Genomic DNA, 22026 nt, shown 5'->3' on the forward strand with positions numbered 1-22026 from the left:
TTATATATATATCAAAATGTAATCTGCTTAATAATAAATTGTCTTATTGGTGAGTGATAATTCTTTAAAAACCCTGTTTCCATCTACAGATTGTAAATATTTATGTAAATTAATGCAGACATATTTGTTCATGAAATATGAGGAGTCATACAAGTCTATGGGTCGACTCTGAATGACTGAAAACAAATTGATCTCTAAAAGGCTTAGCTATTCACAGCAGTCCTTAAGCAGAGATGCTAATCGTGTTCCCTGATATGGAGAAGGTGGATAGAGGAAACATTTACAAATCTGTATACTGATTGCAACAATTGATATATAAGAAAATATATGTCAAGTCGTAAATCAATCATGGGTAAATGTTACAATAATAACACACAGTGGGGCGAATTTATCAAAACTGGAGCAGCTGTGCATGGCAACCAATCAGCTTTTCTCTTCAACTTGTTCAGTTAAGCTTTGAAAATGAAAGCTAGAAGCTGATTGGTTGGAATGCACAGCTTTTCCAGACTTTTTCTGCTCCAGTTTTGATAAATTCCCCCCATTGTATATTCACTGATATAACACTACTGTTTCCCTTTAAAACAAGGGTACATCATAGACCTGCTGAGATACTCGAGGGTGACATTTTAGAAAAGCCATGAGCTTTATGGTACATCTGTTTTAGCTAGCTGGATGAAGTTCTTCTTCTTCTCTGCGCCTACCATTGTACATTTTTATCCATGAATGTGTGCAATTTGCTGAACCCGTGACAGCAGCATTTGCTCTTGAAGAGCACCAAGTTTTTACATAAATCCCCTTACTGCTCAGAACATTACCAAACAAAATCCACATTGAAGGTTTGTCCATAAAGATCTAAGCAGTGCATAACATGCAACTCATTAGTCCATCTTCTGCCCATTTCAAAAATATTCCTGCTTTGCTTTGGTCGCTGATCCATAGTTCCTCAGGCGGGTCACTGGAAATTTGAATTGGAAATTTCGCTTTTCTGAAAACCGTTCCCAGGTCAATCCATTTTCAGCTAAGAGTGGAGAGGAGGGGCCATTTCCGCAAAATCCAGGCGTGTCATTTTATGCAGGAGCCCCGATTAACGTGGGTGGAAGAAAAAGGAGGGCAAAACAAAATGACTTGGGGGCTTGTCTGGGACAGGCTGACCATACAAAGTTTTCTCCACAATAAAAATATTGTGGAGATAGCTTAAACCTACTAAAAATACACAAACTGGACTCTTTTGAGGGGTATAAAAAGGGATAAGTGTGCAAGAAATGCCTGTTGGAGGAGTGTATATGAGATCAACATGAATGTGCAACAATATTTTTTTTATAGTATGTGCAGGAATGTGGGTGCAAGGATGGGTGCTCATGAGGATTTAGTGGGTATGAGCAAGTGGTAGATGTGCAAGGTGTGGTAGATGTGCAAGGTTTGGTATATGTGTAAGCAGATTAGTCCTAAAAGACTGGTAAGTGACCCATTGCTTAAACAAGACTCCGGGAGCCACTGGAATATCTGCGTTCTCTAAGAAGGACCCCTGGAGGGCAGTATTGGTGTGGGTGGTTATAAGGGGGTGGTGGCGGGGGTAACGGGGGTTGGTGGACATTTCCTCCCACGCTGCGCAGGGGAGTAGTGGTGCAGGACCCAGACAGGTAGCGGGTGACAGTCTGGTCGGGGGCGAATGTTGCCCGGCCGGGTGTGTCCAGCACAATCACCTTGACAATCTGCTGATACTGCAGGAGCTGGTCGGAGGGGGCAGCCTGCAAAGCTTTCCGCTGCCCGTTAGGAGCCGTGCTGCCCGGAGCTCCATTCTCTGACCCCTGGGGGCCGCTGTGCTGGGACGTCTGAAGCCTGTTGTGAATTGACACCTAGTTTAGAAACAGCCAAAGAAGCATTAAATGTTACAAGACTATCTCCCACGTGCTAGTCCTGGCTGCCCTTTAACCCCAGAAGCTAACAGTCCTAATAGACTACAACCTCTAGGTGTCCTGGGGAGGGCGGGTGGCATGCTGGGGGTGTCACTACAGGACCCTAAAGCCTCAAACATCATTTTGCATTAGGGAGTAATGCAAAATCTTTATTGCAGACCACCATATCTTCCTTCCCCATAGGCGACAGAATAAGCTTTAGATTATAGACATTACAATATTATCTGTCAAAATATCATGCAGAATCTTGCAAAATGTTGCTTTGTGGAAAATTTAAAATCGGTCAACACAAACACTTTACTAGGTATTAACATTACTGATTATCTGCAAACAATGCCCATGAAAACTTTAAATGGGGGTGGAACCTGTTTTGTGGTCTGCAAATTAAGGAAAATAGGAATTAAAGTGTACCTGTCACTTTATCACAGTGGAATTAACCATTTTTTTGGCTCAAGCAATAATTGCAACAAAAGAGCCTGTTTGCTAGCTGCTAACGAAATCATTGAAGTATTAGGTTTTGACTTTGTTCTACTGAATATGGAGGAAACCATAGCTGATTTTCTTCTGTAAATGGCAGTTGAGTTGCTGACATGCTGATCTATAGGGCTTATTGAGTCACTGACCCAAAACAAGAATGCAAATCAGGAGTGTTGACATCACAATGCCCTTCAAAGTACTGTCAGGGTCCTGGGGGAATTCAGACCTAAATAACCCCTTCTCCATACATCTTCAATCCACTCTGGTGGGGGCTGCAAATACATTAGTGGTGACTAACATGGTGTGGCCAAGGACTGTTGGTAGGTTTGAGTATCTGCTTACTGAACAGCCAAATTGTTGAGTTCTGAACTGACAAAATACTTTACAGTCCAAGCCATGGTGCTAGAAATACTGGACGACAGCTTGTGAGCTGCAAGTTTATATATTGAATTTGTCTGGCCAGTCTACAAAATTTCAGAGAGCTAAGCACCACCTATGAAGAGCGTACATTCTACAATCCAATGAGTGGGTCTCTATACCACTAAGACTGATTACTGAATGGTAGAAAGGGAAGATTAGCTTTTAGACAGAGCAGAACACCTTTGTGCAGCAGGCTTATGACAGTGAGGGGCTCCCAGGGTCCACATGAAAGGATCTGAGGATTAACAAATGTACTTGGAGGCATAACAACGTGTCTGCAATTTGGAGATGTTGTTATTTTTGGCACTTGTATGGACTGAAAGGTTCTCACCTGTTTCTAAAAACGTAACTTTAGTGTATAATATGAGTTTGTGTTTGTCAAGATGAAGGGGGTATTTTAGGTGTAATTTATAAACCAGAGGGAAGAGAAATATCTGTGTTATCTGTACAACATAGGAGGGCTTTTGGGGTTTGAGTGATGCAGTTTGAAGGGAATACAATTATTTTTCTACAATGTTTTCCTAGGTAGCATCATGAGGAATGTATGTTTCCAGCAAAAATGAAGAGCGCAAAGACCTTGCGTGTGACCCACAAACTGAGTACGGAAAAATCTAAAAATGGAAATACACTCACAATTGTATAGAAAGCTCAAGCCTTTAATCAATCCAATGGAAAGTAGTGGTTATCATTTACAGCATGTGCTAAAGTGCACCTTCCCCTTCTCAGAGGAATAAAAGGACACAGGGGCTGCTGGCAGATGTATAAGGCTTGCAACAAGCAAAGCTCGATCAAATAGCATTGCAAGCCAGGCATATCAATTAAATCATTCAATGGCAGTATTGTGGCACAATAGATACATGGAGGTTGAGGTGTGTTCATATGAGCCCGCACTCTTGTACTCCAAAACTAATAAAAAGTAAAACACAGTAGGAGGGGCATCAATTATTCATTAAAAGTAAAAAAATATTTTAAAAATAAAAAAACATGTATGCACTCACAGGGATGGATGATGGAAGTGCATGCTACAGCTCAAACGAGAGTGCGAACAATTCCTGCCATGGCCAGCGATCAGGCAAATTGTAAAGCGCTGCGTTTGTCTCAGCCGCAAAATGACCTCCCATCCTCCCTGCTGCCTGTAGCAAGCCATATACATCTGCTAGCAACCCCTGTGTCCTTTTATTCCTGAGAGAAGGTGAAGGTCCACTTTTGCACATGATGTGGATGATTACTACTAATCTCTTGACAGGCTTAAACCTTCTACAATTGTGAATGCATTCACTTATTTTATTATTTCCATATTTGGTTTGTGGATCATAAATAGGGTGCTTGTGCTCCTCTTTGTTGTTTCAGCCAAGGTATCCTCTGCCTTTTTGGAGCTGCAGGACATTCATCCCTCACTTGATCAAACTGGCCAATTCAGCTGCCCATTCCAAGGCTGTTTGGTGTGTCTTAAACTTCTTTATTTCTTTTCTCTTTCCAGTACAAACGGGTGCATCCACTGTCTAACAGCAACAGGTACACTTTAATGAGGAACATTGTGAGGGTGATGGGGTGACTATATCATCATGTGTCTATGGGAATAGGATTAGCCACACAGGGTGTTTGTTGTCCTGAGCTGAGGGATGGGTGAGCAGCGCAGGATGGAGCATTGTGATTGGTCGGTGTCACAGCCCTGTTACATAACAGCCCTACTCACCTCCACTACGCCTCCAGTGTCCTTCTCAGGTGACTCGTGCTTACCTTCAAAATATGAGGTGAACTTAGGTGCAGGAGAGTGAAAGAAAGAGAGAGCAAGAAAGAGAGACAGAGAGAGAAAGAGAGAGAAGATGACAGAGAGAGAGAGAGAAAGTGAAGATATAAGAAGAAGAGAGGAGAACGAAACAGAGATATAGAGAGAAGAGACAGTAAGAGAAGGAAGGAAGGGAAGAAGGAAGAGGAGAAGGAAGAAGGGAAGGAAGGAAATGGTGACGGAGTGAGATACTCAAAGAAGAAGGGAAATAAAGATACAAACAGAACAAGAGATAAAGAGAGATAGAAAGAAAGAAAGAAAGAAAGAAAGAAAGAAAGAAAGAACAGGGAAATAAAAGAAAGTGATAGACAGTGGCAATAGAGAATGAACAGAGGTGGAAGCACGGGAAAACGGAAAGAAATAGGGTCAGAATGGGGAATGCAGGAAGAAGGGAGAGTGACAGTGACGGAAGACAGATACAGAAACCAGTAATATCTGAGAGGTGTAATGACAGGGATAGTCTTTATAGGAGAAGGGAACATGAAGCAAGGAAAATGGGTCTTTATCATATTGTGCTGACGGTTCATGTAATAGAAGGTAAGCTTTCCCAAATGATTACAACTTGCAGAGCTCAGAAAATCTAATTTTACACACTGTGTGACAGTTTATAATAACATGGACGTATACTAGGGTTGCCACCTGTCCAGGACTCACCCGGACAGTTCGGATTTTGAATGCTGTGTTTGGGTTTCATAGCAGCAGAAACCCAGACACAAGATGTCAGGCAGACAGGGGCAACCAAAATTAGGATAGGGGCTACTGCTCCCCGCTGAAAATAGTCTCTGCTGTGATATTTACATATGAATGGGCGGCACTTTTTACATTTGAACAAGCCACGACTCATTCTCCCACAAAAATGACTGTGCGTTGCTGGAGTGTTCGGGTTTCGCTTGAAGAAAAGGTGGCAACCCTAACGTATACTAATAATATGGATGTAAAACTCTTACACGAACTCAGAGAACAGACATGTTTATCATTGGGAAAACTTGTTCTGTACTTTCAGCCAAAGGAGGCAGCAAAGTGACAGCTGGCAGATTTCTCCTATAGGAAGGAAGTTCTCTGTGGCCTAGAAAATATCTCTTCTCAACATCCCATCTTCTTATAATCCCCTGTATTTCATATGTCTATCCCTGGTTAGAATAGCTGCACATACACTGAGTGGCTGAAGGGTAAATGTTAAGGTACACCAGCCAAAACTGATTTTTCTAGACTCGGAGAAAGCATTGAAGGGTTTCAAACCCGTTACATTTTTATTTCTGTCTGTGTTCCCATTGGGTAGATCTAACCTCTTTATTTGTCCCGGTGACCATTGTTAGGTCTGCCCATGCCCGCTGTGGACCTATTAGGCAGCCCAGTGGCCAACTTAGGGAGCCTGCATGACAACCTGACAAAACTGCTGCTCATTGGGAGCCAGTGTCTTAGAATTGGCAGTCTGCAACAGGAAGTTGTGTTACTGGCATTATCTCCATGATCCTGATGCCCTAATTGTGCTCCTGATTCTCCTGATCTATATATCTTCCCATCTATCTTTCCATCTATAGTTACATAGTTACATAGTATTTGAGGTTGAATAAAGACATTAGTCCATCAAGTCCACTATCCTTGAGGCAAGGTGATTGGAAACTGTTCCAATATCATGAGTCAGACAAAGAGAAATGGTCATGAATGAAAAAGACGGACATAGAGACAAGTACAGATGGGGCTGATGAAAAAAAGGGAGCAGCCGGATTGGGGTAAACTCACGGGTCAGGAGGACGGACAAGACTGTGACACTGCAGGAATATACAACTCACCGATGGGGGACTCCTGCTTAGGCTGAAAGTCCAGCTGAGATCCGTTTGATTTGGCAGGGGTGGTCTTTACCCCGTGCTGCTTCTCTAACTCCCCTGCAAACACAAGACAAAACAGTCAGCGCAAGATCCCTGCAGAAAAACAACACACGTTATATGACATTGCATTGTATAGAACATGTTGTAGAATCCTGGGCTGTCATCCAGATCATAGTGAGTCACTACCCAGGAAAAGTATGCAGCTAGAAAAGTGTTGGGATTCCGTACCTGTGAGTACAGCTCTTGCTACCATATTTACCTCCTCTCTGGCACTGGGCCCTATAGTAAATGCTTTCTGCCACTAGCTGTCCTCAGTGTGCCGGGTTGAATGATGTCCGGTGTCAATCCACCCAAAGGACTAAGGAATTACTTTAGGTGCAGGGCGTCATGAAACCATGGTGCCCTGTACTCACATACATTATTGCAGGGAACGGCACTGCCATAATAACACCCGCTCCACTCTCTGCATCATTGAGGATTACCCACTGTTGGGAAAAGGTCCAAAGAGGACCCTGTGTGTCATGTGACTGGCCTGAAGACATTTGGAAAAGGTAAAAAAAAATACTTCTGATGACCCAGAGTTGGACTTTGAATTCATTAGCAAGTATGCTACAAAATGGAAGCAGGTGAGAATTTGCAAAAATTTTTACCTAAGATCGATAAAAGAAGCAGATGGACTTTACACATTAAAGTCTAAAAGGCGACATGTTCTCTTTATGTAAGAAAAACAGGCAAATGTCTTACACTCAATGCGTATCTGTTCCATCTCTGTCACTTCACAAATAGATTCCTTCAGATCCTCTAGAAATTTCTGCAGTTCCTCCGAGCCGAGAGCACAAAAGTGCAGAACTAACTTCTTCTCAGATCCCGAAAGAGGACTGACCAATGTGATCCCGTGAGGGTAATCTGGGAGTGAGAGTGAAAGCTTTGATAATAACACAGGATCATAACATTTGGTTGCAAAAACCTTCATTATACTATTCTTCTATAGTGCAATATTTTCCTAACTCCACCCACAAGGAGATTGTTTAGCAATAAATATTGATACATTAAATCTAAAGCAAACAGTAATGTATATCTGTGAATTTCAAGTATTTATATAAAAGCAGGAGTATCCAAACTGCAGAAAAGCATTAAAAAATTCTCCCATTATGAATAAGTAACTGGGCTAGTCTACTAAGGTGCAGATTTTGCTGACTCCACCTATGAGGAGCTCGTTTAACAATAATCATCGATATACTGCAGCTCACAGCAACCAGTAAGGAATCTTTGCACATTTTAAGTATATATAAATGCAGGAGCCTCCAGAACACCAGGAAAGTAATACAAATCCCCATTATGGATGAGTAACTGGACTGGAGGGCGTTTTTTAGTTATATATAACCAGGTGATTCTTCTTCTCCCCGCTCTTCTGTTTGAGTGATCGTAAAGTTATTCATTCTTCAAAAGCAGACACAAAAAGATATCTCACATTCATTCTCAAAGAGATGAAACTGCATCCCCAGGAGAGGTACCGCTCGGCAAAACGTGTAGGTCGAAGAGGTCTTCTTCTTGGGGCACAGCTTTAAGATCTGAAGGAGAGAGACAGGTATTCTTAGTAACACAGGATGGAAAATGGTTCTGGATGGCAAGGACAGTGGACATTTTGCAAATTTCATAAGAAGATTTACAGATGGTGGAAACTCCTGTTTTACATTTGTGTACGGTGACATGCTAAGCCCTTGTCAAGTATATACTGGATCTTCTACAGAACCAAGTGTGCTATACAATTACTGTACTATAAATAGAATGGAATCATTATATAAATAGTACTTTGGGGCCCAAGTCCACAAGGACCCACTACATTTCTAACACAATATTAGCTAAATAAACAACTGAAATGCCAAACTATTTCAGTCCAGTTAACATTGTGATCCACAATAACTACTGACATAGTCATTAGAATGGCTAAACAGGAAACCCGTACTTGTAATGAGCAAACATGATTGCCCTCAGGAAAATGAACTAAGTATAAAGCTGAACTCAAGGATCATCTTTTGTGCCATAAATGTGCCTTCCTGATGTACAAATAAAAATGATTTCAAAAACTCTCTTAACGTTGAGAACAACGTTCTTAAATCTCTGACCTCACCGCCTTTCCTAAGCATTGCAGCTACCTTGGGGCAACAAGAAGCAGGATCTGTGAAGGGGCCTACATGATATACACATTCTAGGAACAGCACAGCATACTATAAATCTAGGGCTGAGGGCAGGGATGGGCAGTTTAAGACCAGCAAGAACACAAAATACACTGAGTGGCCAGATTATTATGACCACCCATCAGTACTTCTTTGGGTCACGAGATAACTCCACGAGATGACTTTGTTGGGCCACCTCGTGACTCCACGAGATGTTGAAAGGTGATGCGAGGAATCTGACACTGCACTGTTGCCCTTCTGTTGTCTTGTACCAGTCTTGCCACTCTCCGTTCTGCCCTAACATTGACTGGTCGCTGACGGCCACAATTCGCACCTTCAGACCTAGATTTTCGGCTGACAGTCCAGTCTTTAAACACTTTAACAACAGCTGCTCTTGAACATTTAATGAATTCTGCTGTTTTGCTGATACTCCCTCCATGGCTCCGAGCGCCAACAATCATCCCGCGTTCAAAGGCTGTTAAATCGCGTTGTTTACACGTATCTTCAGAAACAAATCACTTCTACTGTCGTGGTAAACAACCTGCTTCCCTATTTATAATGGTCTGGCCCTCTAGCAACTTCAGCGCAAAATTTTAGCTAATTATAGCTAATTTGCCTACAAATGTCAGGTGGTCATAATAAACTGGCCACTCAGTGTATATCCAATATTGTAGGCACATTGTACTGACATTAGTACTTCCCTTCAAAAACTATAAAAAGAATAATAAACAACGAGTAGATGGCTCATAGAGAGCTGCACTAGGGAGAGCACTTATGAACCAGCACAGTCAAGCCCTATGGTGGAGCTTTTTCGGGGCTATCTGTTCATGGATAACTGAGTCTACTGAAAAAATGATTGCAGGTCCAGTTAAGATAAGGGGATGTCTTTGAAATGGAGAATTAGTACTTCTGACTGAAGTTCAGCTATATCTATACATAATCAGAACTTAGGAACAAGGTTTTTATAACATAAACTTGCATTCCTAAGGTTACTTACATTAAAGTATATGTAAACCTAAAACATGTCTTTTAATTCTGGGTAGAAGAAAGAAAGGCTAAAACCCCTGTCTGGTTGTTTTCTGCCATATGTGCTGCATGGGGAGATTTACCCACTCTTCCTGTCCTGCAGAGACAGCAGGAAGTGGGAGCAAATCCCCTTTTAGACAGTAGTCACTGGAAAAGGTGACCCCATTGGTAGATTCCCCCTCTATTCCAGTTCTGATAACAACTCAACCTTTTGAAATTTCCTTCACTTTCTGTCTAATGACAATGGTCACCAGGACAAACACAAAAAAGGAAGAGGTAAAGGAGATATATCAGGAAAAATATGGGAGCTGCCATGGTTGAACTCCTTCTGAAAATGCTAGCTACCTGGATGTTAATCTGAAACACTCCCTTCACTATTTTCAGATCCACTAACCCAGAGAAAGGAAAACTAGCGAAAAGTTGAAAGTCTTTATCTGCATATTTGTTCTGGGTCATTGAATCAAAGCAGTATAGAAGAAAGAGAGTCAGTATTAGTCAGATGATTAGCATTTTTAGAAAAATGGATCAGAAATTACAGCTTCCATGTTCCCGCCATGACAGGTAAACATTAAAGGTTATCTAAACAAAACAAAAAACAAAAAAATGGCATATATTGCAGATTACCAGTCTTTAGACATGGTGACTGCATTAGTTTTCTTTATTCATTTTTTATCCTTTATCCTCACCTGACGATTAGGCCAGTGACACACTTCCTGTCCTGGGGTGACAACATTCACTCTCTGTACTGTACTTATGGAGTGTTAACACCCTAGGACAGGACTACAGAAAACGTCCCCCAGTTCCCTTTTCCACAACATTAAAGAGAAGCTGTTCTGTATTTCACAGAGAAAGCTAGGACCAAAGTAACTACTAAAAGCACAGGCAAAGAACAAACTAAGTTATTAGCTCACTGGATTTCTGTCAGGAGCAACAGGTATTATTTGCACCTATCAAACAGGTATAACAAACTCTTTTAATGTTAACTTTAAAAGACAAAAAGGGAGCAAATAACGAAAATTCACGGTCAGGGTTTACATATGATTTATAAGAGCCTATTGGCAAGGCTGTTACAGCAGAAGCTGTCAGTACTGGGATATCGGCTTCTTAATATTTACCAGCAGAAGGTCATTGAAGAGGAAGACCTCCCTCTGATGTGCTGCTTGTTTCTGCAGTTTATTTACGTCCGTCACCTCGAAGAGACGACTACAGCAAACCAGACGCCGGTGAGGGACAGAGAGAACCTGCGGGGAACACAAAAGCCTATCACAGACTGCCACATCATCAATATGTACCGCCTGCTGGGAGTTACAAAGGTTTTATCCTTGACTGTATTATAGATAACTAATCAAAGCACAGGATTAAAGGGTCAGTCCACTCAAAGCTGATAGTTCACTGTTTAGTAGAAGTTAAACCACCTGACAGTGTCTTCTATATTTTGGGGACTCTTCATTAAATCTCTGCACACACATTATGATGGGTTCCCACCATCCCTGTACTGAGTTACAGGGTCTACACACCTGCTGTGCCCATTATGAGGGCTTCCCACCATCCCTGTGCTGCGTTTCGGGGTCTACACACCTGCTATGTGCTTTCACCATCTCTGCACTGAATTCTCGGGCCTGCATGCCTCCTTTGCCCTTTATGAGGGGTTCCCACCATCCTTGCTGGATTTTATATTATGAAGAGTGTAACTGGAGGAGATGGGATATCATAAAGCTGGGGGGAGGGCCCAAAACTCCCAGGTAGACAGAAATCAGGAAGATGTTGTCAGATTCCATCTATGACTAAAATATCACCTTTGTTTGGACTGTTTCTTTCTAAATAGTAATATTTATATATTTTTGTTTGCAATGTGGAAGACAAGCAAACATGTCTAAAAGGTTTTTCTACTTTCTGAGAGAGAGAGGTAAATCCGTACACTTGCCCCTTCCCTGTTGTTGACAAGGATGTCCTGCTTAGAAACCCTTGCCCTTGTCTGTTTTATCACCTATGGCTTTGAAGCTATCAGTAGCAGACAACTTGGATCAGGTCTCCTTGGACATCTTCAGAAACCCACTCGAAGAAAGCCAAGCAGGCCACCTCAAACTTTGGTTAATCCAAATAATATGTATGGGAAAGAAGCATACATACACTTTTCATGCCCACGATGGATTTTTCCACCTTTGTCACATAAGTCACATGATCTTCATTAGATTTCAGTTCTTTCTGCTGGATCCGTTCATATATTCCCACGACCATATCTCGAGGGATATCAGCTCCATCATCCACTCCTGGGAAGACAAGTTGAAACAGGGTCACAAAAGCCATAAGGAGATGGTAACTTCCTTATATTGTAAAGCGCTGCGCAAACTGTTGGCGCTATATAAATCCTGTATAATAATAATAATAATTTCTTAACTGTTTTTCTGCCATATGTTATAAAAGAGTTCTGAGTGCTGTGGAGACGAAGCAAGACACCTTAACTGCAAGCAAAGGGCTTTTGCTGAACCTGAACAAGGACCAAAGGACAATACTGTTTCACCCCACTGGATCAGCAAAGGCCTGGTGGTTTTGGTCCCCCAAAGCCCCATGGACATCCTTCGTACAGGCCATGTGAGACTTCAAAACCGCAGAAGAGTGAGAATTTACTTACAGAATCACCACACCTGATCAGAGGTGTTCAATTTTGGCAAAGGCCATGGAATGCACTAAAAACTCAGTGAGTGGAACATTCACTTACAAGCCTGCAATGGAGAGCAGAAAAGGACTGGACTGGCCTTCCAGGCCAATACTAATAAGATATGTTGGGCTGATGCCCATGCTGCTTATTATATAGTTATTTGCTCCCCATTCAGACCTGCAATGGTAGTAGCTGGCAGAGGGAAGCCTTTCAGTACCATCTTCTTTTAAAGTCTTTGACTGAATGCTGAGAGGCACTAAGGATGCGGGTGTTGAAATATGTGAAAAACTGTGATTTGATAAGCCCTGTCCTTTCACCCACCCTTTACCATGCCAGCCAATCACTGTGGTACCATGGAACACTGCTTGATATACTTTTTTTTTAGCCTGCAGGAAACTGCTCTAATATTAAAGGGTAAATTGGTTTTGTTTACCCCCAGGCTAAAAGTTCCCAGTCCTCCCCTAATGGAGAGAGATATTTGTATAAATTTCCCAGAAAGCATTGCCTAAAATCTCCCTACTTCCACACCAGTGAAACTAGACACTAGAAACAAAAAGCAGCTGGCTGGATACAGTTTCTGACCTCGTAGGTTACGGATAAAGTCCTCCAGCATCATCTTGCGGTCGGGTTTGATGCTGGGGCTGTACATGTCCGTATTAAGCAGAATAACAGCAAAGGCTAGAATGAAGATGGTGTCCGGATTATGGAACTGCTGCACAATTTCCGGGTTACACATACAGTAGCGCTGGCTATGATGGAGAGAAGAACAAACATTAGTGGAAACAACTTTAAAGGTCCTGCTTAGGTCGCAAGTCATAAGAGCCTCACCTGAAAGCTTCTATCAGGCGCTCAACCTTCTGTGCCTCACCCTGGACGCGAATGTGTGCTTGGAACTTCCTCAGAGCCTCATCCAGCTCCATGTTGGAGAAGTCCATCTCATCCACGACACAGCTGAAAGAGGCAAGAGGTCAGCACATGAAACACTCAGCATTGTTCTAGGCAGAAACTTGTGGAAGAATTCTTCTGCTGTGCCATTTTTAAAGGGAACCCGTCACCACATTTACCTGTCTCTAAGTTTTTTTTTCAACAGATTGTTGCAAAGAACAATGATTCTGTACAAACAACTGCAACTCCTAGGAAGCAACCAGAATTTGTTGTATTGATCTGCAGCACACTAAAATATAATGAGCTTCTGTTTTATTTCCCTTTGCAGACTGTTGTTTACCTTACTGAACAAACTTGAAACCAGGGATTTCCAAGCCTTTTCTTTCAATATTTGGATCAAATAAAGGAAAAATATAATGCAAGCCCAATTGAACTTTCAATTTAAATCAACTAAAGACATTTCAGGTGCATCAAATCATAAGGTGTGCAAAGTCCAATAGTTAATTTCTATAGAAAGCAGAGTAGAAAAAGCCTGTCCAATGCTAGCATGCTGCAGAGAAGGACTCTTGCTCTCTGTATGGAAGCAGTGGTTTCCCTACCTAGAGCTCTACAATCAGCAAAGCCCACTTTCTCCAGTCCCTAGAAAAAGACACCCTCTACATAAAAAAAAAGGAAAAATATGTAATTTAATGTTCTCAAACAAATTTCACCTAAGTAGCTCAATGAGAAAATGGAGAGTTTGCTGGTTGCAAAATCTGTAATTTTGTAGTAAAAATAATTCTGCAACAAAAGTACTCATCCCCAAGTGATCCTTGTAACTCTAGCCCCTCAATCATGTAACAGCTCTATAAGAAATGTTCAGAAGCTCTGAATTCTATTCTGTCATAAATGAAGTTATTTTTCAGCTGCCCTTGTAATCATTTTTTATACAGAGAGCCCAGTATAGCGGTGCATTTCGATGCGTGAGGGCTTGGAGCGTGTAATGTGTGTTGACTAGGCTGACCTAGTTACAGAGCTCAGGTGAGGAGCTCAGAATCCGAGTTATTGTGACAAAGGAGGGCAATGCATAACAGAGGAAGTCTATGTTGTGCTTGGAAGATACATTTCATTTTGACAATTTTTTATGACATATTTTCCCCTAATTACAAAGAAAAAATACTGCAAAGTTGTAATGACTCAGTCTTAAAGTGTAACTATGGGCAAAGTAAAACGTGACATATGATATCACTAGCATTAAAGCATCACTAGCATTGACAGACTATCACTAGCATTAAAGCTGAAAAAATAAATATATTTTTCAATAGACATAAAGCACAAATCCACTTTGTGTGAGCCAAATGTCTTTGCAAACCCCAATAAAACCTTGTAAAAGTAGAAGTGATATCATCACTGTGCTGAACATAGCCTGTGCAGAGAGCAGAGCTGTGTGGGGGGCAAAGTAGGTGTCCAACCACTGCAGGCTGCCTGCAGAAAACTACAGGAGGGGCAGATACAAGACCAGTCGCCCTGCACATTGAGAGAGAGCAGTAGTGACCGGTCTTTGTTACAGGAAGCTCCTGCACAGAGGTAAAGTATCACACTGGATTACTGCACAGATCTGGAAGACATACACAAAGCACACCAAGATTTAAGAATACACAACTCTTGTATGTAGACAATATTTGCTTATTCTGGAGTTTAACTTTAACTCAGCAGTTTCTGTTTTGTCTCCCCATAACATAGTTGTATTACCTGTCTAACCTGCCAGTAGATCTGTAATTTGTCCACTGATGTCCGTGTTCTGCACTGGAATGGCACAGCAGCGTTGTCACAATGTAGATAGGGTAGTTTTAGATGGACTAACAAATTAAAGGCCACCTCCAGTTAACACTTTTTAAGGAACATTCTATTTTTCTTTTGGAAAACAAACTACATTAAAAAAACTACATAAATAAAACCATATAGCACTGCATCTCCAGCAGTGTTATATGGTTTGTCCCAACCCCTGTAACTGTCACATTTGATGAACAGCTTGGACTGCATGTGAATGTGGGGAAAATATAAATCAATTGCTTTAGTAGGTCTTCAAATACCTGCCTTTTTTCATAAAATACTGTTTCCAACTATTTTGTGCATCTCAGTGCTGTTGATCTCCTACAGTCTCTTTCAGCCACTTTATTTCTATATGAACGTACTCCAGCATCAGCTGCACAACATTGTTCTGGACAGGTTTCCTACAGTGACAACGGTGGACCATGCCTGTGCGATGTGTATCGGCATGTTCTCCATGAGAGGAGCATGTGACAGGGTGACAATGCAGGAGCACAAGCTGTCACCCTAACAGAAGGTGCCTAAACAAGGCAGGCTCCCCAGGGATTATTTTTATGAAAACTACACATTAAAAACAATCAAATTAACTTTTGAATTTACATTAAAATGTAGTGGAAGGGCAATTGCCCTCCTATTCCCTCACTGGCTCCCATCCAAATCTTTATTCACAGAACAAGTCACGAGGCAACCCTCGGCTGTCCGGCACAATTTTGTAGTATCTGATTGTTACTCACTCAAGGACGTCACGGTTGAAGACCTTCTTACTGTTCCCTAGGAACTCTCCAATCATTTGCCGACTAAGACCCTTCCTCTGAAGCAAAAAGTGCGCCACCCCTATAGGGGTGTCGGGGATAAAACCACGAGAGATCAAGAACTGGATGCCCTTGTCAGGATTACTGTGGAGAGAACAACAATAAGTTACCAAATTTGCACCAAAAGGAAAGCTGTGATTGGATTATTTTGGAATAAATATCTATTATTTTAAAAGGAGAACGGAAGATTAAAAAAAAAGTCTGCAACCCAAATGTTTAGGATGGAGAGTAAAAGGGGGAGGCAGGGTACAGTTAAGCAGTCCTGCAGGCCTGGTACGCCAATTATCAGCTTTTGGAAATGTGATGGGTGCTTCTAAAGCCATAGAATTTGGCAATTTTTTACAAATATATTTATTTTTAGTTTGCGTGATTTACACTTATCACATTGAAGAACTTGGCAATTCTCAGAAATGGTCAGTAACCTGACAGATACAGAGGTTATGCATCCGCAAGACATCTATAAATCTGTGGTCAGGCTTTGAACAATCTAGTACTTACCTATTATCAACAAGCAGTAACTCAGCAGTAACTCAACAGCTCATCCCAATCTACTGGTACCTTCTAACAGGACAGCTCACAGAAGTCCAGTCACTGCTAGAAGGCAATAGAAGAATAAGCTGAACTTCCGAGTCACTGCTGGAAGGGGGGAGAAGCTTTAACTGACCTGGTGAGTAACTGCAGGGAGGGAGAAGCAGGGGAAGATGAGCTGCTGAGTCACTGCTAGCAGGGAGAAACAGGGGGAGCTCAAGTCCTGCTGAGAGAAGCACTTGAAAGACTACATTGCATTTGTTGGAAATTTGAGGATGAATCGCACAGTGTCTGCAGCTACAGAGGTTAGTGAAAGCTTGTTTCAAAGCCTATCTACTGCTTGTTATGACTGTGTAAGTATTTTAATGTTCACAGACTGATCGCAGGATTATTTTAAAGTCAAAACCTTTGGCACCTGAACTAGGGCACATTTATGCTAACTCCAACCTCACTTGTTACATCCAGTATTATATTATGATTTTCAGCAGTACACCCAACATTATGTACAGTACATCCAGGCTGCTGTCCGATATACTTTTGTAGGACTTATTGGTTTTAGCCATAGTTCTTTATATTATTAAAATATATACAATTATTTTCAGGTCTCAGGGAACACCTTCTAAAAATGATTATGTCTATAGCTCATGGCTGATGATTCATTTCACTAGGGAAATCTACCAACATACTTTGAGCAAGCAGAGAAAGTCATCAAACTTCAGCGTGTAGGACTTTAATACCCAGCAACAGAAGTACATGGTACTACCAGCAAGCATCCCGTTACCTCACTCCCAAAGTGATTACATTTTAGGAAATCCAAAATGTAACATCTGTAACCAGAAAAAGATGTTCCAGTGGGGACACTTGTTCTAGTGACAACAATCTAAGAGGGAATTTCCATTCAACTTGGGGAGTTTTCCTCTCACTTCCTTTTGTGTCTCTGCACAGGTACGGGACACAGACAGAAGAGGAAAACCTTGGGAATTAGACATTCTCTACTCTATACAAAGTTAATATAATAGCTTTGGGTTTACATATACTTTAATGATTTAGGATTTGTTGCCAGACCTATTGCAATTTTGCCAATAGCTAATTAGCCCTCTGCCTGTGCTTACACGTTAAAGAGGTTGAGTCCAATGCGGTAGAGTCTTTTCCTTATGGTGTCTGTGGACAAAGTCGGAGAGCGACAGCTGGCTGGATTCTCACAATAGTATCTAGGAAGGCTGAGGATCATGGCTTGCAAGGCCTCCTTAGAAGAAACCTCTGACACAGACTTTGCCGAGGTAGACGTGCTACTGCTGCTCAGTTGTTCTGAGAGGTCAGCTGGTTCTGTTTCGGCCTGGACAGGCCCCACTAGCTCCTTCCCCAGCCCTTCTCCATTGACTTCTGGAAAGGAGTTCTGAATAAGCTGAGAGTCATTTGTTGGTCCTTCCTGAGAAGGGGGCTCTGGATTGCTTTCTCCACCAGTCCGATCTTCTTCTGGTTTTGAATTTGGAGCTTCCGCAAGACAGTTGGACATAGACAGAGAAGTTGATGTTGAGACCGAGATATTATTATTGTCTATCTGAACAGTCACATCTCTGAATGCCATCATCAACGTACTGCTGCTCTTCGGCAATGTCCCCAATTGCCCTTCCTCGTATTCTCGCTCTTCCCGTTTTGCCGGTTCCATTTCAGGATTCTGCTGCATGAAAGTCTCTCGGATCTGGTAAGAGCCAGCTTCCGGGAAGGCACACATGGTCTTCAGACTCCACGTGCTAAGAGCATCGTCAATAGATTTGGCCAATGATTGTACCTGCTCGGTGAAGGAGTCTTCCAGCTCGGTTAATGCTCCGCTGATGGTGGCTGGAAGAGAAGGAGACCTTACCAAGGGAATACCCATGAGGTTGTAGCTCTCGAGCAGAGCCTTTTCAGCAGAGGCAAAGTTATCGGGGTTATGCACTCGCACCTTCCGCAAGGAGATACGTCTGGGCAACCGACTCTGAAGAAGCGAGTCCCGGATCTTTTCAAAGTTCTTGCTGAGCTGGTACTGGCGGAAAGCAGTCTGGATAGTGCACGCGGCTCTTCGGGAAACCAGGTGACCGCCATACTTGTGCTCCAGCATTTCAATCTGTAACAAAGGAAAAATAATGTGATCTCAGTCTGTTAACTCAATAAATAGTTACACTGGAACTAAGGTCAAACATTTTTCTGGAACTTGGATAGCAAGGGGAAGGGTTAGAAACCCCGTTTTAATGTTGTTGGTAGGTTTTTCCTCTCACTTCTTGATTTTGTAGAACATAAAATGGTGGAGCAGTTGTCACCAGGACAGTAAGGGACAGCAACAAGTTTGCAGTTCTTGCAACTCTGCTAAAAATTTGGTTTTGTGTTTGTCTGTGTCCCTAACAAACAGATTTTCCATCGCTCCCTGTCCTGACAGGAAGTGTGGGAAATCTTCCCAAAGGGAAACATGTGGCAATAAAAACCTGACAGTGGCTTTACCCTTCCTTCTCTTGCTCAAGGCTGGAGCTTTAAAGAAGAATTACAGGAATGTAAATAGTTCACCCTTGCAGTAGGGTTAGCCCCGCACTGCAAGGGTTAACTGCACATTTTTCTCTTGGGCCAGTATTCAGTAGATACACTTCCTCTGATCCTCTATCCTGCAGCTGTGATATGTCCCTCAGATGTCAGCAGTCCTTAGACCGCTGGGGCTCAGTGGAGAAGAGGCTGCAGGGGGGGTGGTCTGGCAGCTCAGAGGGACCAAGGATTAGGTGAGTATTTTTTTTAATTTGAGGCCCTAGACCAAAACAAACAGTTAATCCTTGCAAGGGTTAACTTTTTACATTCCTGGAGCTCCTTAACAACACATTCACGTATAAGAATGCGCCCTTATTCTGCACAGCGGGCATATTGTAGCATCTTTTGAGATATAAGACATTTGAATTTATAATGCAGTGAAATATAAGAACATCATTTTTTTTTTCAGTCACTTTCTAACAAACATGGAATCTAACAGGCGGCTTTGAGCTGCTGTCTTCGGAAGTGGCGGTTTGATGACCGAGCCGGCTTAATGTTCAAGGGGGAATAAAATAAATCTACTTTCAGAGGGCACGAACTGTAATACTGCAAAGACGCAAAGAGATACTAATCACATTTCCCCAAATGGCATTGAGAGTTCAGCGTTTCCTTTTGCCAGCGGGTATTTGGAAATTATATCATTCCAGAAGAAAAAGCAAAGAAGGTCAGGAGAATCTATAAGGACTCTGTGTTTATGAATCATAGGCAGAGGCCAATCAGTATTTCTGTCTGCACTAAACCTTTCCCATCCATATCCCATAAAAGCGGACCTAGCACCAGATATCATTTTTCATGGTACCTTCATGCATGCTAAGTTATGTGTCAGTGTAACACTTCCAGGTATTTAATACTTCTCAGTGGGATCACATTACCTCCCCAGACTATGGCTTTATCTGCTTTTATCTCCAGAAGGACAGTGCCATTGTTCGGGCATCATCCAGGGTCATCATCTACTTCCCGGACTCAGACGCCAGCTCAGCGGTGACACAACTAAGTAAATTCTGGAGCCTGTGCAGTTCTTGGCTGTGTTCACAAATGTCTTGACTTGCTACAAAGGAACAATGTTGCAGTCTGATCACGGGGAAGATGTGACTGAGGAAATGCTTCCTTCTGCCTGCCGCCGACTGATGACATCATCTCAGCCTAGGTAAAGTCATTGGACTGGACCTTAGGAATGGCTTTTTAATAAAAGGTTAAACTTTTCTGAAAAATTAAACTGATGCTGAATAGGGTGTCAATAATGTATTAATGTACTTCTAAAATAATTGAAAAGCCTATTTTAAAGTTGAACTGAAGTAAAAAAAAATTGGTAAACTTTTTTGGTTGAAGAGACTTTATATGACTCTTCCAAAAAAAACCTCCTTCCCCTTTCTTCTAGAAATTTTGTTTTGTGTGTACTCTGCCTACAGCACATACACAGTGCAGTGTACTGAACCTGGAGCCGGGTGCCAGGATGACAAAAAAGCGGCGGAGAACATAGCAGCTGCGTTTGGTAACCATTTGATTTTAACATTCAATTTTGGAATTAATGAAGTTTCCCAAACGAAAACCACAATCACGGTCGGAAATTTGTTCGTTCGAGAAAAAATTTCCATCTTGCTCCTCTAATTCTTTCCAACCATCACTACGGTTAAAGTCGCTCGTTGATTTGACCCCATTAACTATTAGAAAATCAAATGAACCTTCTAAAAACAATTTAGTCTATGATTTTGTCTATAGGGCAGGCTAGAAATCTTTCTTCGAATCGTACAAAAATCGATGGATTAGTGCCGTTTTTGTATAGAAAAAAATCGCAACACGAACACTGCACATGCGCAAACTAAAATCCGTTCTGTCGATCGATGAAATTCGGACAGTTTGTATTGCTAACGAATAATAATTGAAATCTACATTGGTCTGTACATGATGGGGTATTTGAGCAAAGATTGAACGGGGGTTCGATGACAGGACAAAAGAAATCGAACGATAATTGTAAGGTGTGTAATTACCAATTTTGTAATTGGCCAAAATGACACCAAAGCAATGTATTTTCAAAATTAGCTTTAAAAAGAAAATGATCTTCTCTTTTTTTTTAATCAACAGGGTGTAGGTTTATTTGGGAGTTTCAGGTATTCTGACAGCGGCACACTTGCCTCTGTTAAAATACAATAGCCTAGTCCACCTGTTTAACGTGGATGGAGGAATAATTTTTTTTTTTCCAGCCCGCAGTTCGAACAAAAAAAACATAACGGTATATGACCCGCTTTAGTGTTCTTTGTATTTGTCTTTCTTTTTCTTTGTAAGTTTGATTGTTATTGGTGTGTTGCCCCTTTTAATTTAATTTAATTTATTTTTTGCTGTCTGTTATTTTTCTGGGATAACATTAATAGGGCTAATGAGGAAAAATTTTTGGTACAAGAACAGGTCTGGAATATTTCAAAGAGGCTTCTGCAACCCTCAGCAGCCATCTAAAGCTTAAACCTTAAAACCTTAAAACCCCAAAACCTCCTGATCTTTGACCTTTCCCATTAAATCCAACGCATTTTGCCAAGCAGAAAAAGTTCACATAAATTTTCATATTTTTGCTGAAATTTGGGGAAATTAAAACTCAATTTTGCCCATTCCTATGTTATCAAAGGACTCAGAGTACTGCTGCTTTGCTGATCACTTAACATTGACAACCATCTAAGTGCAGCAATAAAGTAGCTTTGGGACTCAGAGACGTGTCCCATGTCCATCTACCACAGCCTCTCACCTGTTTGTTCTTGAGATCCAAGGACAGCTCATAGTCGTTGTTGTTCCCGTGCGAACAAGTGGCAGTGTTTTTCCCTTTGCCCATTCTCACCGGAGAGCCTGTATGGTGCAAACTGGCCTTGGTCACCACCTCCTCGTCTCCAGGCTGCTTCAATGTGGTGCCGCTTGTCTGGCAGTCTTCCCGAATGTCCCAGGCTGTGCACAGCAACTTCTTACTGCAGGAATCATCACTGTCACACAAATGGAAATTCATATTTTTAGCTAGGTGAAGTTGGTCACAATCAGATGGACCTTTTCTATACTATTGAAGGCTTCCTCATTTCTAATAAGTGCTCGGAACCAGGTAACTCAGTGACCTTAGTCCAATCATCATGGAATGTCTTAAAGCAGATGTTGAGGGGAGGAGTAAAGGC

At 41.8% G+C, this 22026-nt stretch overlaps 1 protein-coding gene and 1 long non-coding RNA gene across 5 annotated transcripts in view; one reads left to right on the top strand and one right to left on the bottom strand.

Annotated features, from left to right (window-relative positions):
- Nucleotides 1-2978, top strand: part of LOC108804641 — a 6003-nt gene extending 3025 nt beyond the window's left edge. Inside the window, exon 3 of the long non-coding RNA XR_001942373.1 lies at nucleotides 2968-2978. This is a non-coding gene — a long non-coding RNA (uncharacterized LOC108804641). The remainder of the gene's footprint in view (nucleotides 1-2967) is intronic.
- IQSEC3 (IQ motif and Sec7 domain 3) overlaps nucleotides 1316-22026 on the bottom strand; it is an 84098-nt gene continuing 63387 nt past the window's right edge. Inside the window, exons 3-14 of one of the 4 annotated variants that reach the window (XM_018576472.1) lie at nucleotides 21615-21843; nucleotides 17440-18434; nucleotides 15722-15883; nucleotides 13122-13244; nucleotides 12876-13042; nucleotides 11765-11904; nucleotides 10750-10875; nucleotides 7903-8002; nucleotides 7176-7337; nucleotides 6396-6488; nucleotides 4510-4553; nucleotides 1316-1856 (exon numbers count right to left, since the gene is read on the bottom strand). In XM_018576472.1, the coding sequence (XP_018431974.1) occupies nucleotides 1473-1856; nucleotides 4510-4553; nucleotides 6396-6488; nucleotides 7176-7337; nucleotides 7903-8002; nucleotides 10750-10875; nucleotides 11765-11904; nucleotides 12876-13042; nucleotides 13122-13244; nucleotides 15722-15883; nucleotides 17440-18434; nucleotides 21615-21843 (2725 nt within the window). In that variant the 3' untranslated portion in view covers nucleotides 1316-1472. Of the gene's footprint in view, nucleotides 1857-4509; nucleotides 4573-6395; nucleotides 6489-7175; nucleotides 7338-7902; nucleotides 8003-10749; nucleotides 10876-11764; nucleotides 11905-12875; nucleotides 13043-13121; nucleotides 13245-15721; nucleotides 15884-17439; nucleotides 18435-21614; nucleotides 21844-22026 lie in introns of all 4 variants that reach the window. The other 3 variants (XM_018576474.1, XM_018576475.1, XM_018576473.1) reach the window with 3 other exon arrangements.

The sequence above is a fragment of the Nanorana parkeri genome, unplaced genomic scaffold (assembly GCF_000935625.1).
Source record: "Nanorana parkeri isolate BGI_ZX_2015 unplaced genomic scaffold, ASM93562v1 scaffold67, whole genome shotgun sequence".
NCBI lineage: Eukaryota > Metazoa > Chordata > Amphibia > Anura > Dicroglossidae > Nanorana > Nanorana parkeri.